General features: G+C 38.3%; 1 protein-coding gene across 1 annotated transcript; it reads right to left on the bottom strand.

The window, feature by feature from the left end:
* Positions 1-624: 624 nt before the first annotated feature.
* On the bottom strand, positions 625-12822 carry LOC140948746 (D-inositol 3-phosphate glycosyltransferase-like). The gene is made up of 5 exons (XM_073398012.1): positions 12769-12822; positions 12601-12653; positions 1569-2795; positions 1056-1139; positions 625-799 (listed from the first exon to the last, which is right to left on the bottom strand). The coding sequence occupies exons 3-5, from the start codon at positions 2767-2769 to the stop codon at positions 735-737; spliced, it is 1350 nt and encodes a 449-aa protein (XP_073254113.1). The 5' UTR covers positions 2770-2795; positions 12601-12653; positions 12769-12822; the 3' UTR covers positions 625-734.
* Between the last annotated feature and the right edge of the window lie 2061 nt (positions 12823-14883).

The following is a 14883-nucleotide window of genomic DNA, read 5'->3' as shown; positions in this document are numbered from 1 at the left end:
TACGCACAACAGAAGACAAGCACCCGAAGTATAGGAAACATCAAGCATTTCTAAAGAAAATGCCGATAAGGGGTGCAATTCGATTTAGAGCTAAAACTATTGTGACGTCATTGTCAGTGATACATATATTTCGATCGACTCCAAAATAATGTAATGATAAAGTTAAGTCTATTTGTAATACATGTGTTTACAATAGTTTTACAAAAGATAAATTTGTTTAAGTCAAAGAGATTCAAAGATGGAAGGTCTACCTACAAAAATACTGGGTCAAGCCACCTTCAGAACACTGAAATCAAAACCACCCACAATACTTTTGGGGACTGTCGCGTGCAATTTTTCTGACAACCTTTCTCGAAACAGTTGTATATTTTTTGAGTACTTTGAACTCAAAGGGTTTTGACCCTAACAGAAATGCTTACGTACTTCGCTTTTTTTAAGTACTTAGCAGTGTCATAGAAAAAAAAACAAAAGCGAAGTCTTCCTCTGTATTTCTTTAGAACGGCTCAACAACGCGCTCTTTGGCAAAGAAATCGCCGAAGAGCTTTGGGCTTGGACTCTTCTGCGATGCTCTTAGCTAAGACGTGTTGAATGTTTATCTGTCCGTTCATAGTGTAGACCCGATACTTGGCGGCGAACTTTGGCTTCTTTGAACTACAATCGTTTCCATGATCACCAAGGAAAGTTGAAGTTGGCACATATTACCTCTTCACACTCAAAGTAGGTTCCAGGTACACTTACATTATGCTTGCAAGCTCTAGTGTGAAGCCAACAATTGTCTCTCTCACTGAGGTGGTTATACCTATAGAAAGCGAGAAAGCCAAAGCCAATCTACGGCAAATCTCAGTGAAAAGTTAAGAACGCAGAAAAAAAGAAGAGAGCGCAACGTGCTGCCAATTATCAATGTCTTAAATTGAAATTGAAGTTTTGAACAATTGTTAAAGTATGATAACGCTTTTTTGAGCACAGAACACCCCTTCGTAGGCAATATTATTGTACTGATTATAATAGAAGTTTTCCAGGATAGGAAAAATTACCTGCGCGGTGCTCGTCCATACCTTCCGTCCGCTGAGAAGTTTTGCAGGCAAATGAAAACATTCTTCCTGGTGTTTCTGAGGGGCTTGTGACATTTGAAGAATCGTCTGTTAAAGTTAAAACAGATGGAACCGGGCTTTTACGGTAAATATGGACACAAAAGATAATTATATAAGTGAGCTGTGGATGAAGTATATGACAGATGGTTATGAATTAAAAATCTTACAACAATATCCAAAGGGAAACAGTTTTCCACGTATTGCTATCCTGAAGCTTGGAAAAGGCTGAATAGTTACCAACATTTCTATTGCGATTTCAAAATAAAAGTGTGTCTGTTTAGTTTAGTTTTAATTTATTTTATTTTCAGATTTTGTTTTTCTTTTGTTTTGCTTGTTTGATTGTTTGTTTTTCGATAATTTTCTATTAGTTTCTTTAATTTAATTTTAATCACGAAGAGAGTATACTTGTTACAAAAAATCAAAGCAAAAAAACGAACAAACAAAAAAAGAAATATAAAAGAAAATAGACATTCCTACCTTGGATCCAGCTGATCATCTTCTCAATAAGATCGTTTATCTGCTTGGCCCAGTTGTATTTCTCGCTGTAAGAATAACGCAAGGTTTCCGCTTCCTCAAGTCGGTTTTTCCTGTCCTTAGCCCAGACGTTCTTAATGGCTAAGGTCCACTCTGCGGGGTCCTCTGTGTTAATCACAGACATTGAACCAGAGGATACACTGCACAGGGCTTCTCCAAAACCAGAGTTGCGGCTAACAAGCACAGGAAGACCAGCTGACAGGGCCTCAAGTCCTGTTAACCCAAAGCCTTCTGTTCTTGAAGGCATGACTACAAGATCTACTTCTTGAAACAAGCGTTTCAAACTCTCTCGGTCTGGAAGAAATTCCCTTACTCTCAAGCGACTTGCAGGAACACCACATTCGGTCAACCAGTTTGCTATTTCTTCGTGTTTCCCATCTGGAGCTCCAACAAACACAAGACGGGTATCTTCTAATTCAGCAACCGCTTTCGCAGCGATGTCAAATCCTTTCAGTTTGAAATCCTCTACGTCTCCACGACCAAACACCAAGACACTGCGTTGTTGCCTTTCGCTAGGGGCCTGCTTCACAGCCGCAAACTCTTCAAATACTCCCGGAGTGAAGTCAACAACATTGTCATCTTTTTGGGAGCTGCGAAGATAGGAGCGAAAGGCCTCGCTCAACTTGGGGCCAACCCCAACAACATGATCCGCCATTTCACACAGTTTTATTTCTGTCTTGTGTTTTTCTACGCCCTTTGAAATTGCGTCTGAATAGTTTTTAAACATTCCAAGTTCCTCTGGATCTGTGTGCACCACTTGAACCCATTTGCACCGTTTAGATCTTTTAATGATTTGTGCCTGTTTACCGAGTTTAGCTCCATGACCTATGATAATGTCGATTTGCAAATCTTCAGGCGGAAAGCAAAGCCAGTCCAGTTGCTCAAAGCCAGTCAGTGGTGCTGCCTCAACGATCTTTACATTATACGTCAGGGCTAACTTCTTGTCGTCTTGACTGCATTGTGGTAAAAAGAAAGAGACCTCCACTTCAGGACATTTGGCTAACTGAACGGCTAACTCCCTGTTGATGGTGGAAAGCCCTCCTTTGCTTGACCCCCATTCAGAAGCCAAAATAGTCACTCTCACTCGGTGGGTTTTATCTACTCTATCATCACGTGATTCAGTTTTGCATAAAGAAGATGCCATAGCCAAATAGCAACATTTTCAAACATCTAAAATGTAAAAATATACAGTTACTTTAGTAGCCACTGGGACACGAATATAGATATACCCTCAAGTCAAACACGTTGGTTAAAAACGTTTTTTTCTGGCTGGAAGGGCTTGATTATTCTAAGAAGGCTTATTGCTAACACAGAATCGGTATATTTACGTTTGCTAATAACTTGGTACCCTTTGGGGGCCTGGTTATGCCGTAGCGTTTTGAAAACTCTGACAAACTAGGGTGTGGGTGGGTGGGCAGAACCCAGATGGAACTACTTGCCTTGTTAAGCGTGCCATGGTTTTATGTAGTGGGTAAAATTAGCCTGTCTCGCAGACACTCCCGGTTAAACCTTAACGCGATACGTGGGCCGACCGCAACACAGGCTATTTTAAATCAGATTTAACCTAGTTTGGTTCAAATTTCCTTTGTTTCCTAACCCTAATTGTTCATAGGAGACAAAAGAAATTCTCGCGGTTTACAAAATGAGCACGGATTTTGCCTGCAACATTTGTACAAATCACTTTACAGGGTTGGCGTAGGATAGAAATTCAATTAAGTGCCTCTTCGCATGATCGAGCCTGGTTGACTCTGTCCCGGCTATCGGGACCGATTTCGCCTTGAGTTCATATGAGAAATTCCAGCCTGGTTTTGAGATGAGAAAAGGCCGTAGATTCTAGGGACGAGTTCTGGCACAAAATCCGAGAAACAAACCAAACTAATGGTGAAACACAAAAATTATTACTATATTATAGCTTTGGCAACTGCAGTCAAATGGGATACTTATGATGTGAAAAATACAGCAGGCAAAGCAAGATGATGCCATCCGGGCAGCCCTATTACAGAAGAATTTATCCCACTCTAGATCTCATCCTGGTAACCGGGCTCAGTAGAGTGTTCATATGGCGCAACTTTCCACCCACTTACCAAGATCCTGACTGGAAAAAGCAAGATCTCGGGAGTCAAGCCAGCCTGTCCCTTCATAGGAGCACATCGAAAATTTTACACAGGATTTAGAGGTGGTAACCGCGAGATCTCGGAAACCAGGCTCATGTGTGAAAAGGCCGTTAGGGAGCTCACGGGTTCGATCTCCAAGACCTGGGCCAATATTAGGGTCTTGAAATAACTGCGAAATGAAGCTACTGTCTTGTAAGTAGCTAGACCTTTTCGTAACTCGAATAAAAAACATAAAAGGGCGGTCTCGCTACAGGTTGAGATGTGTAGTTTTTGAACAACAGGTACTTGATATCAAGTGAAATGAACAGCAAAAATTGAAACTTGATTGGAAGGGATCTACATTGTGAGTCAGTCATAGGATAAACAGGGGCCCCCAGGCCACAGGCCCCTTTTTTAAAAGAATACTACACACTTGAAACTGTTGGCCACCACTATAGTATGCCCGGTTCAGACGCTGAACTTTTCATGAGCCAAACATAATTCGAATTAAGGCCGACCCAAACTATTTAGACCATACGAATCGATTCAGACGCCGATCTTAATTCCAGCCCAACTAAAGTCAAAAGGAGAAAAATGCTCATTTTGGTCTGAACTGATTGCAAAATACGTTCGCCGAACTTTTCATGTACTTAATTCAATGTATTAGGTTTCGGCTCAGGGAAATATCGGCATCTGAACCAGGCCAAGTAGTGAACATAAAGCCATCATCGACTACATTTTATTAGTAAAATCCAACTAGTGGTGTATTATCATTGCTGCGTTCTGATTGGTTGAGCTACTACCAGGCTATACGTTATAGCCCACTAGTAGCAAAAAGTGCCGGCTTTGAAAACCACAACAATGGTGGCTGAATCGCGTTTTGCCAGCTAAAGTTGTTTTGTCTCGATATTTTTGACCAACTAGATGGATTTTACTAAAACAACTATCCCTCTCACCCTCATGGACTCTACTTTTCTCCTTTTATGTTACAGATGTCTTAACTTCTTCACCGGAAGTCTGCTAGGTGCATGACCCCGTGGCTGTAATCCAATTGGATTATAATTTTCATCATAAATTAATTGCGCACTACGGGATCTCATGAATTCAACTGCCTTTATTTCCTCTACAACAACACTTTCCTTATGTACAGTTAACTCCACACATATGGTTGTGTAAAAGGGACAACATATCAAGATTTATTTATATACATCAAGATTTATTTATATATACCAAGATTTATTTATATAAATCTAGATTTACCTATAGACATCAAGATATATTCATACACATCGAGATTTCTTTCTATACATCAAGATTTCTTTATCTATATCGAGATTTATCTATATACATGAAGTTTCATTATAATAGTGTTATGATTAGTTTACATCAAGATCCATATACATTGACATTGTGATAGGCTTACATGAAGTACCAAGTCACATTGGTTTGCCTGGTTAATACTTTGCTCCGAGGGCCTCGCAAAATGGTGCAAGTTATACCAAATCTCGAGCAATTTTTCAAAGCATTTCTAAGAGAATGCTACACAAAGCAATTGATTGATTTAATAGGTGCTGTAAGCCCAATCAAGCGAGAACCCTACTTGACTGTCTTCATGCCTTCCAAATAACTCTCGGTATCAACATAGCAAACACGTGGAATCTGAAATATGAAACAAAATCACAGAAACGGAATACAGAATTCGTAAAAGAGGGTTCCAAGTGATTGACTTGAAAAAATTATAGAGTGTAAAGTATATTTTTCATGATTCCAGATTCCAGATTCCGTGTTTTTAATAGTGCTGCCTTGATCCCTCGTGGATTTCAGATCCATTTCTTTAATACATCAACAAACTTAAAGGTCCATATGTATGTTATAGGCAATTAATTTATCCAAGTACAATGATGAAAGGAGGGTTGTCCAAGACTCACAAATAGACTCCATCAGCATTAGTGGTGATAAGAAGGGTGTCCATTGGTACCAATGGTAGGACTGGTACCAACAGAAAATCACGTCATTCCAATACTTCTATTGGTTAGTATGCATCTCATTAAGGGGGCTTAGATTATTTTCCCATGTGGCCTGGCTGGGTACAGGGCAATTCAGATAGTCCATTGGTACCAATGGTTCGATTGGTACCAACAGAAAATGATGTCATTCCAGTGGTTCTATTGGTAAATATGCATCTCATTAAGGGGACTTAGATTATATTGGACATGTGTGTGAACCACTCTTTAAGCTTGGCCGTCCAGTGAAATACATGGGTCAGGAACTGAAGCCAGCCACAGTACATTGTTGACAAGGATCTTGTCGAATGGCAGTGCAAAGAGCCTTTAAGTGAGTTTATATCACAGAAATTATATGATTTGATGATGTAATGAATTTGAAATCGGTCCAAATTGAAGACTGTGATTTGGAAGGGCACGCTCACAGTCGGAGGCTACTGTCACGGAGGGATCTTGCTCGATTATAGGCTCATAGTGCCTGTTAAATCCTTCAATTGCTTCGTATAGGGTTCTCTTAGAGATGCTCCAAGAAATTGTTCAAGATTTGGTTTAACATGCGCCATTTTGTGAGGCTCTTGAAGCAAAGCATTAACCAGGCAAACCAATTTGACTTGGTACTTCATGTAAGCCTATCACAATCTCGATGTATATGGGTCTTGATGTAAACTAATCTTGACACTGATATACGAAACTTGATGTATATAATAAACCTTCACATAGATAAATAATTAACAATTATTCCTCGAGCCCAAATGGGCTCTGAGTCAATAACTATTGACGCAGAGGCCATGAGGGAGAGAGGAATAATTGTTTTAGTAAAATCCAACTAGTCGGTCAAAAATATCGAGAATAAAGTCTCGGTCAAAATTGTTGGGACACTTTATAATCTGATTCATTTCATTTAGCATACATAATTCAGTTAGCTTTTAAACTTAGAACCATGGAAAAAACTTGGGGAAAAAAATGGTGGTTCCGAAAATGTAACTATAGACTGCTCTTCATCAACCTTCACAGCCCAAACAGACACCCTGTTCAAAAGTCTAAAGGGTGAAATGGTCACCACCCTAAATCAGCCGCAGATACCTATCTAGGCCAAATAAGCCAAGGGTAGTATCGTAGAAAGAACTGCTGAGGGGATTGGGCTCAGGAGACAATAACTTCTTTTGATGGTTGATAAAAAAGTCAATTTTACCTTGTTTATTTTAGTTGTAAATCAGATTCATAACTTACACCAACAATTGAAGTTGTACATTTTTCAAGCCCCTTTTGTTTCTCTTATAAACTTTGCAAAACATTCAATTTTCTCTTTTCTGTTTCTTGTACTTCAGTCTTTTGAGGGAGTTTCTCAACGCATACCCCTCTCTGATGTACTCAATCTTATTAGCGACTGGATTAGCCTCTTGCCTCCACACTAAACCGTTATAATCATTTCAGTATAATTCAGAACTAAGAATAATTTTTGTACAAACAATTTTCAAGGAAACTGAAACCGAAACCTTGAAACCGAAGTCACTATCTAATACAAAACTACTAAATATGGTACTGCTGTTGGAAATATTAATTTATTACAACCCTCCAAGTTGCGACCATTTTAGTCGCCATGGCACCTAAAATTTTGGAACTGGCGACTTGATTTGGAGAATAGTTGCCAAGCTGGCGACCGTGAAGAATAGGTTCGTGTTGTGGCGTATAGAAACAGAAATGGTAATCACTTCTACTGAAATATCAAGAACATTTATTCTAGCTTATTTGAATTAAATTACTTTTTTACTTTTCCGTTGAAAAACATTCTATATAATAAACTGAAAACTTAAAAAAGTCCCAGAGCTAAGCGTTTTGAAAAGGAACATCAATGAAACTTGACTTGCATTCGTTCGCCTAATCGCCTTCAGTCTGTTGCCTTGCACGCGACATTTTAAGTTTTGACACGTGACAAATGGCACGCAATTGAAGCGCCTTGCTTGTCGACAGTGACGATTTCTTCGATATCTTAGGAATGCTTGTCTAGCCAAGCTCGGTGGTTTTTTAACTGGACTACATATTATAAATATTTTTGAATCAATACTGAAACAATCTAATAACATGAAGAGGGAGAGCTAAATTGGTGCAAATTCAACACAGAACATTATGTGATAACCGTAACATGTGAACCGTGCTGCGATTTGAATCACGGTTTTATAAACAAAAGCGATAATTGTAAGCGAAACTAAACATCGCAAAACTGACAGCTTATGGTTGTTGCAAAAAATGTTTTTTTTTAAACACCTGTAGCGATGATAAAGGAAAAAGAAAATTTATTATTTCGTAAGCGGCATTTTTGTTTGGGTTCCTTTCAATTGATTGGGAAAATCATTTTTTCCCAGTACAACTCGTTTTCACGTGCGCGACGTTATCTCTATAAAACAATGATTTGATTAAGAAAACTTGTCGATCTTCCTATACTCTCCTGCCTTTGTCAGGCTTTCGCAATGTCTAGCGATATTAAAAACGCCCTTTTAAATCTCCAAAAATATTTGTTAGTTGGGGAAACAAGTTCATCATCAACAAAAGTCGCAAAAGATATGCGAAGCAAATATCAGAAAAAAAAAAAAAGGTCACCTATCAAGTTGCGACTGGGAAATTTTGAACACATTAACAGAGGATGAGTTAAGTTCTGCTCTCATATACCAACTGGGGATTATACAGAAGGATTGAAGGCCCTAAAGACAACTGGAAATGGTAATTGTCTTTACAATTCCGTTTCAGTATTGATTCAAGGAGATGAATCTGCAAACCTTATTCTCAGACTATCAGTAACTAATGCCTTGCACAATAAACGAGTAATTTATAGACAGTGCTGCATTTTAAGTTAAACTTGCTAACTGCTTTTGTTAAGGACAATTTTGATATATTAATTTATTAATATAATTTGGCGCCTAAAAATTTCCCCTGGCGACTAAACCCAAAGAGCTGATCGCCAAATGGCCACTGAACAAAAATTTTAACTTTGAGGGTTGTATTATCACTCCAATGAAGTTCCAGTGAAGATTTTGAAGTTTCAGTTAACCCCTTCCAGCCTTCTGATATTAAAAATAGCTTACACTGACAGACCTAGTATATGTGAAGCAAAGTGATTGGAACATTTACCCTGGCTTTTACTAAATTGGCCCTGTATTCTGTATTTAAGCCCATAAATATTTGTTGTGGCTCCCAGTGTTCAAACAAACTTGCGAACAGCGAACTAGAAAATTGGTTTAATGAACATTCACATTATTACTGTTGCAAGACTCACACTAAAGCAGTGTGCTCGTAGCATGTGTTTAGGATAGAGAGTCTTAATACCGCTGTTAACGGAAGAACATAAGAGATGGAGCAAAGTGGTCGCTCGTAAAATTCACGGAGCTTATAAATAACTGAACTTGCCGAGATGCCGAATCACGAAAAGTGAAGTCACCCATGAACTGTTCATACATCATGCCTGCTGATGTCCAAAAGTTCCATTAACAAAGTTCATGAAAACCTTTCCTTAATGTTTGGACAACTTAAACTGAGCAAAAACTCATCGTCCTTTCATGTCTGCATTCACCGCCATGTTTGTTTTGAAGGAAAATTGGTACTCAGTCTCACTCGGCCAATTTCTTAACTGGGGCGATCATGTAAACTCGGTTCCAGACCTCGCTGCCAGCCCCCCCTGGTTTGGTAAAAAACGCCCAAAAGTTTCTTCATGATATTCCAGACTACTGCTGTAAAATCGACAATTTTTTATAAGTTGTTTACAACGTATGTTAATTTGGCCTTGCGCCAAATGGTGACATCGGTTCTTATTCTTTACCCCAAATATACACCTTCCTGAATAGCTATAAAACAAACACCTGTGCCAAAAATATGGGAATTAAGGTACAAAACATGAATCATATCAAATGAGGACAATACATATCCTTAAAACCTCAAAAAAAGTGTTATACTCGACGTGTACTTAGGTCACTGTACTGATTAATTCAGTCAAGATAATTGTAAGTTTCTTTCAGCGAACAATCGGGTCACCATGATCAAAGTCTTCATAAATTGTCTACATATATCAAGACTCTATAAACCTTGACAATTTCAATTAGTTGTGAAAGAACCTTATGCTTTTATTTCTTATTCCATTATATATACCAGAGAGGTCTTAGAAAACACGCTGCATAGTATGGTAACTCGTTATGGTGACCCATCCAATCGTGTCACCACTGGTACGATCTATTAGGGGCAAGATACATTCCCTGCGAAATGATGCACACAGTTTTGACTCATCCATTGTTCACTGTTAAAACCCATTAAATTCAAAGCTTTTTTAAAACCTTGGAATGTTGTAATTAAAGAAACAAACTCTTCTTTCCTCTTTTGAATGTCTTCTCTCTTTCTCTCCTTGAAATCTCTCATTTTCTCCCGAAAAAATGGCTCCGAAACATGTACTGATATATCTGCCTGGCGATTTCCTGCCACTAGAGCCAACGAGGAGTCACATACCTAAAATTCTGCTAAAACCCAGTCTCGGTCAAAATTGTTGGGACACTTTTTTGTCTCCTTGTCCCCTCAATGTTGGTGTACAAGGTTTGGTGACTGAACCGCGATAAACAACTTTGAGAGGGACAAAGGGAGCACGAGAAGGAAAAAAACAGCGTTTGATCTAAGCGTTCCAACTATTTTTGTCTGAGACTGTAGTTAAAGCTAGACTTTAATCCTTTTTTGCCGGCAAAAAGCCTGCGCTTTTCACTACTAGTGGACTATAACATATAGCCTAGTAGCAGCTCAACCAGTCAGAATGCAGCATTGATAATAGACCACTAGTTGGACTTTACTAAATCTTGATATATATATATATATATATATATATATAAATTTTGATGTATATAAATGTGACCTCTCAAGCGAAAACGTACACTAACGGCTTTCCGTTAAACGGGTGAAACGCAAAAAAGAGCGATTAAACGCTTTGATGCTTTTAAATAAAAACTTGCTATGGCCATCACAAATGGAAAACGTGAATAGAAATAATGTTGAAAAGCTCAAATCACGATGAATAAATCGGCAGCAGTAAGAATTTTTGAATATCGAATTATGAATGAAAGTAAAGCTTGCATCATAGCAGACCGTTTTGAAACTAATTAATTGCATAGCGTCACGTCGCCAGGGAATACTTCGAGATGTCACGCTTGTCGTGATTCTCACCCGTGCTGGCCAACGAGCAACAAACCGTCGCTTCATAGAACTATGCCATAGTTTGACACTGTTCTTTGCAAAAAAAACTAAGGCCTTTTAAAAAATGACGAGAGTTTTGGTTCACGAAAAATAAATCATCAGATAGTTGACTGAGTAGATGTTGGTCACGTGCTAGGCAACGAGTTTTGCAAGTGACTCAAATTTCATTCGCGATCAGAAAGATCAGAAAGTGTTACTGGTAAAACCCTTTTCTCTTCATTTGGTTTCCCGTGATTCTGGCAGCGGGTCATTAAACGAGTTAAATCGCCACTTCCACCAATAGTTTCTTAGTAGTTTACCTGGGATCAGAGGAACACGTTTTCGACTCAACAATTGCGGTGAAACAGTTGTTTACACAAGACAGTGTTAATTTTTGTCGCTCTGTCAGACTTTTTTCGGTCGGTTCTGAATTTCACGCTTGGTTCGAGATCAATGTTACGTTACGGCAAGAAAGCAACGAAGCACGGCTAGAACAAGATTTCGCAAACTACCATTTCGTGTCTTCGTTTCGCAAACGACCGGCCGCAAGGTACTGTATAAGGCCATCTGAACAGCGTAAAAATTAATTATGATCCAAGGCGTTTGAATGAATGGTTCCAACTGATTGAAGTTTTGAACGGGTGGATAATTTTTCTGAACGGATGACCAAGTCGTTTGAACGGATAGACAATTTTTGTGAACGGATGGCACAAGCCGTTCGAACGGATGGATGATTTTTGTGAACGGATGACCAAACCGCTCGAACGGATGCAAATTTTTCTGAACGGGTACACTAGCCGTTCGAACGGTTGGACAATTTTTGTGAACGGATGACACAGCCGTTCGAACGGCTTGACTTCCTTTTTAAACGGATCGCCCAAGCCGTTCGAACGGATGCAAATTTTTTCTGAACGGATGAGAAACGGCTTGTGAACGGATTTCCGTTCGAAAACGGGAAGCCGTTAGTGTACGTTTTCGCGTGAGAGGTCACAAATACATCTTGATGTATATAAGTAAATTTTGATGTATATATAAGTAAATCTTGATGTATATAAATAAGTCTTGATGTATATATGTAAATCTTGATGTATATAAATAAATCTTGATATAATTATTGCCCCTTTTGGACAAGGATACCTCCCTCTGCCGAATGTAAATACATATAACATATGGCGGCGAGGTCTTAAAAATTTAATGTAGACGACCAAAGTCCCCTAAGGCATCCTAACAGGTTTATAGTTTTTTTGGCAGCTCCAAATTACATCAAACAGGCTTCTAACGCTTATAGGAAACCATTTGGTACACTTCTGATGTGTTTAGAAACATTGATTCATTGGGTGCCCTTGTCAAGAGCAGTAAAAATCCCCTCCCCATGCCCCATGCCCTGCCTCCCCCCTGCCAGCTTTACATTGATAGGTGCATTTTGAATAAAAAAAGAGAAAGGTGGTCCTTTTTCAACTTTCTCGGGGGTAGGGACATTTTGGCCACGAAAGGGAATTGTTTGTCTCGGCGAGTGGGGAATTTGAATGATACATACTAGGCCTGCATTAACTGGTTTTTAAACATTTTGTGTCCAAAAATTCACATAAATTGTAGCAAGAAAAAGAATATAGAAGAATGGACATTTATAGATTCACAGTAACCAGAAACAGCTGCGTTTACTGAGGTCTTGAAGCTTACCTAACGTTGATTCAGTGTAGAGCATTGTTCAGTTATAAAGATGCTTCAAAAGCCTGGAATAAACAATAACCACATTGATCAACCTTTATAGACAGATGAAGCATGACCTTTTACTGTTACCTTTTGAATGCAATTAAGCTAAACAACTGAAAAAAACAGCAAACTGACCTCGCAATTCGCTGCTACAAGGAGAAGCCGCCAGGAAACTTTTCACCGTCACATTCCGTCACATGCGACAGGGCTGAATAACGTACTGCGCATGTCCGTGACATCACTTGTTTACCAAGCGTAGCCGTGGAGGGAATGCACCTTTTGCGACGTGAAAATCATCTGATAAACTCACGAAGGAGAAATTCTGCGAATAAGTTAAAAGTTCAAGAGTTGTTAAGGAATTTTAAGTAAACCAGGAATCAAGGAAAACGGTTTTGACCCTCTCAGCGAGGTTTTTCATTGTTTTGATCGTAAGTTTGATCAGAAAGATGACTGAGAGAAAAAGAGCATTGCTGGAGTTTTGGCGACCTTTCTTCAATGGTACCTAAACGAGTTACTTTGATATTATATTACCTTATTACGTTTGAAGAAGAGCAAATCTTTGTAATATAGCCGAGCGATGACTCTCGTGGGTCGTTTCTTTGTAGCACGAAAGCGGGCAATGAGCGCAATGATGCCATCAGACACAAGAACTTATGCTTAGTTATAGACCTTTTAAACATACACAAATGTTAGTGCAATCAAAGAAGCCTTTTCTTACACTAAGCTTCTGCACTTAATTTTGTTTGTGTACTGGCTTGTCCTAGAACAAAAAGATACTGGCCGAGCTGCAGAATTTATTTATTTAGTTAAGCTTGTTCATTTGTTTAATTTTTTGTACTTTTAAAGTTTAAAGCTTGTGAAGCGTTGAGCAACGGAAACACAAGTTGACTGAGTTCCGTGTGAGTTTTCGTATTAACTATAAGTTTACCATTTATAACAGGTTTGACTGAAGCAGAAGAATCAAGGAATGAAGATCTAGACTTCAAAGAGAAAAATTAAGAAAGAGTAAAGAATAAAAAGAATAAAAAGAATATAAAAAAAGGAATAAAGAGAGTTTACTGAGAGTCAGATTGTACTTCTCCTGGTAATGAAGCTTTGAGAAAACTTCAAGTCATTGATACTTTTTTACCAGCAGCCATCGATTGTGTTACTTACCTATTTTCTCTTTTCACATTAATTTTGATTGTTCTTGTATACTGGTAAATGCAATAAAATAGCTCTTGTGAGCTGAGATGAGAATGGGTGAAGCTTTCAAAGGTCCATAATAATAAAGGCTACCTTAGAGGGTTTGGACCTCTGATAAGACGCTGTATTGCACTCTCTTCACTGTATGTGATTTTTCTTTAGCTCTTTGGTAAAGGGTCTTATTGATCAATCATTTATCTCATCTAACAGCTTCCAAGTCTTGTCATCACTTCATAGTAAAATTGCTACCCCTTTGGTTCTCACTTCTTTAATTTAAATGTCAGTTTGAAGACAGCTTGTAATTATTTGAGATAAACAGTAATTTCTCTCTTGGGCAAGGGGAGACATGTATATTAGTTAAATTATTTCTAATATTAAAAGAAACAAATAAATAAGTATTATGGTTCTCATAAAGGAAAAAATACCAAACAACCACTTCACTTATTGAGCCCAATATGTAAAATGTACTCAAAATCAATTTATTATTTTAAATATTACATTGAGCTGAATTTGGAAGATTGTTTTCTTGGGTAAGACCCACTTATATTGGTTCAGTGATTATTTATTATTCTTGTTAACCGTGTATAAATACAGTATAAATTCTTGATCAGTTGGGTAACAATTTTAACAAACATAACAAAGGTTTTACTTTTGGAGACATTATCAGTTGGCTGGTGAAAGAGGAGGATATCAGGAAGCCAAACTCAAGAACACACTCAAACAAAGTGAAGTGCCCCACTACATGTTCATACTGTTAAAAACCTTGAACCTAGATTTGTAGTCTAGTATGTACTTTATTAGTAAATCTGATTACAATGGCTGGATTGAGAGAAGAGAAACCGCAGTGAATGTTTTTTTGTGTTCTTACAGTTCTTATGGTGAAACCTAGCGAAATAAAGCGAGAGGAATAACAGAAATTAATAGTCGATCATTCAAGGAAAAATAAAGATAGATATCAAAATGTTCCTTTAACGCTAACACTGATATGAGATGCCCGGCTGATCACATGTTGATAAGCCGTCGTTCATTTCTGTTTACGCTTGAACACGTAAACATTCGAATGAA

Source organism: Porites lutea, chromosome 9, assembly GCF_958299795.1.
Source record: "Porites lutea chromosome 9, jaPorLute2.1, whole genome shotgun sequence".
NCBI classification, from domain to species: domain Eukaryota; kingdom Metazoa; phylum Cnidaria; class Anthozoa; order Scleractinia; family Poritidae; genus Porites; species Porites lutea.
This window is presented reverse-complemented; position numbering and strand designations above follow the sequence as displayed.

What these genes read in the sequence shown, in the direction of transcription:
- LOC140948746 (XM_073398012.1), bottom strand. Translation starts at nt 2,769, where the DNA reads ATGGCATCTTCTTTATGCAAAACTGAATCACGTGATGATAGAGTAGAT. An exon ending in GATGATCAGCTGGATCCAAG is followed by an intron (nt 1,140 to 1,568) that starts GTAGGAATGTCT and finishes TAACTTTAACAG; the next exon opens with ACGATTCTTCAAATGTCACA. An exon ending in AACTTCTCAGCGGACGGAAG is followed by an intron (nt 800 to 1,055) that starts GTATGGACGAGC and finishes CGCTTTCTATAG; the next exon opens with GTATAACCACCTCAGTGAGA.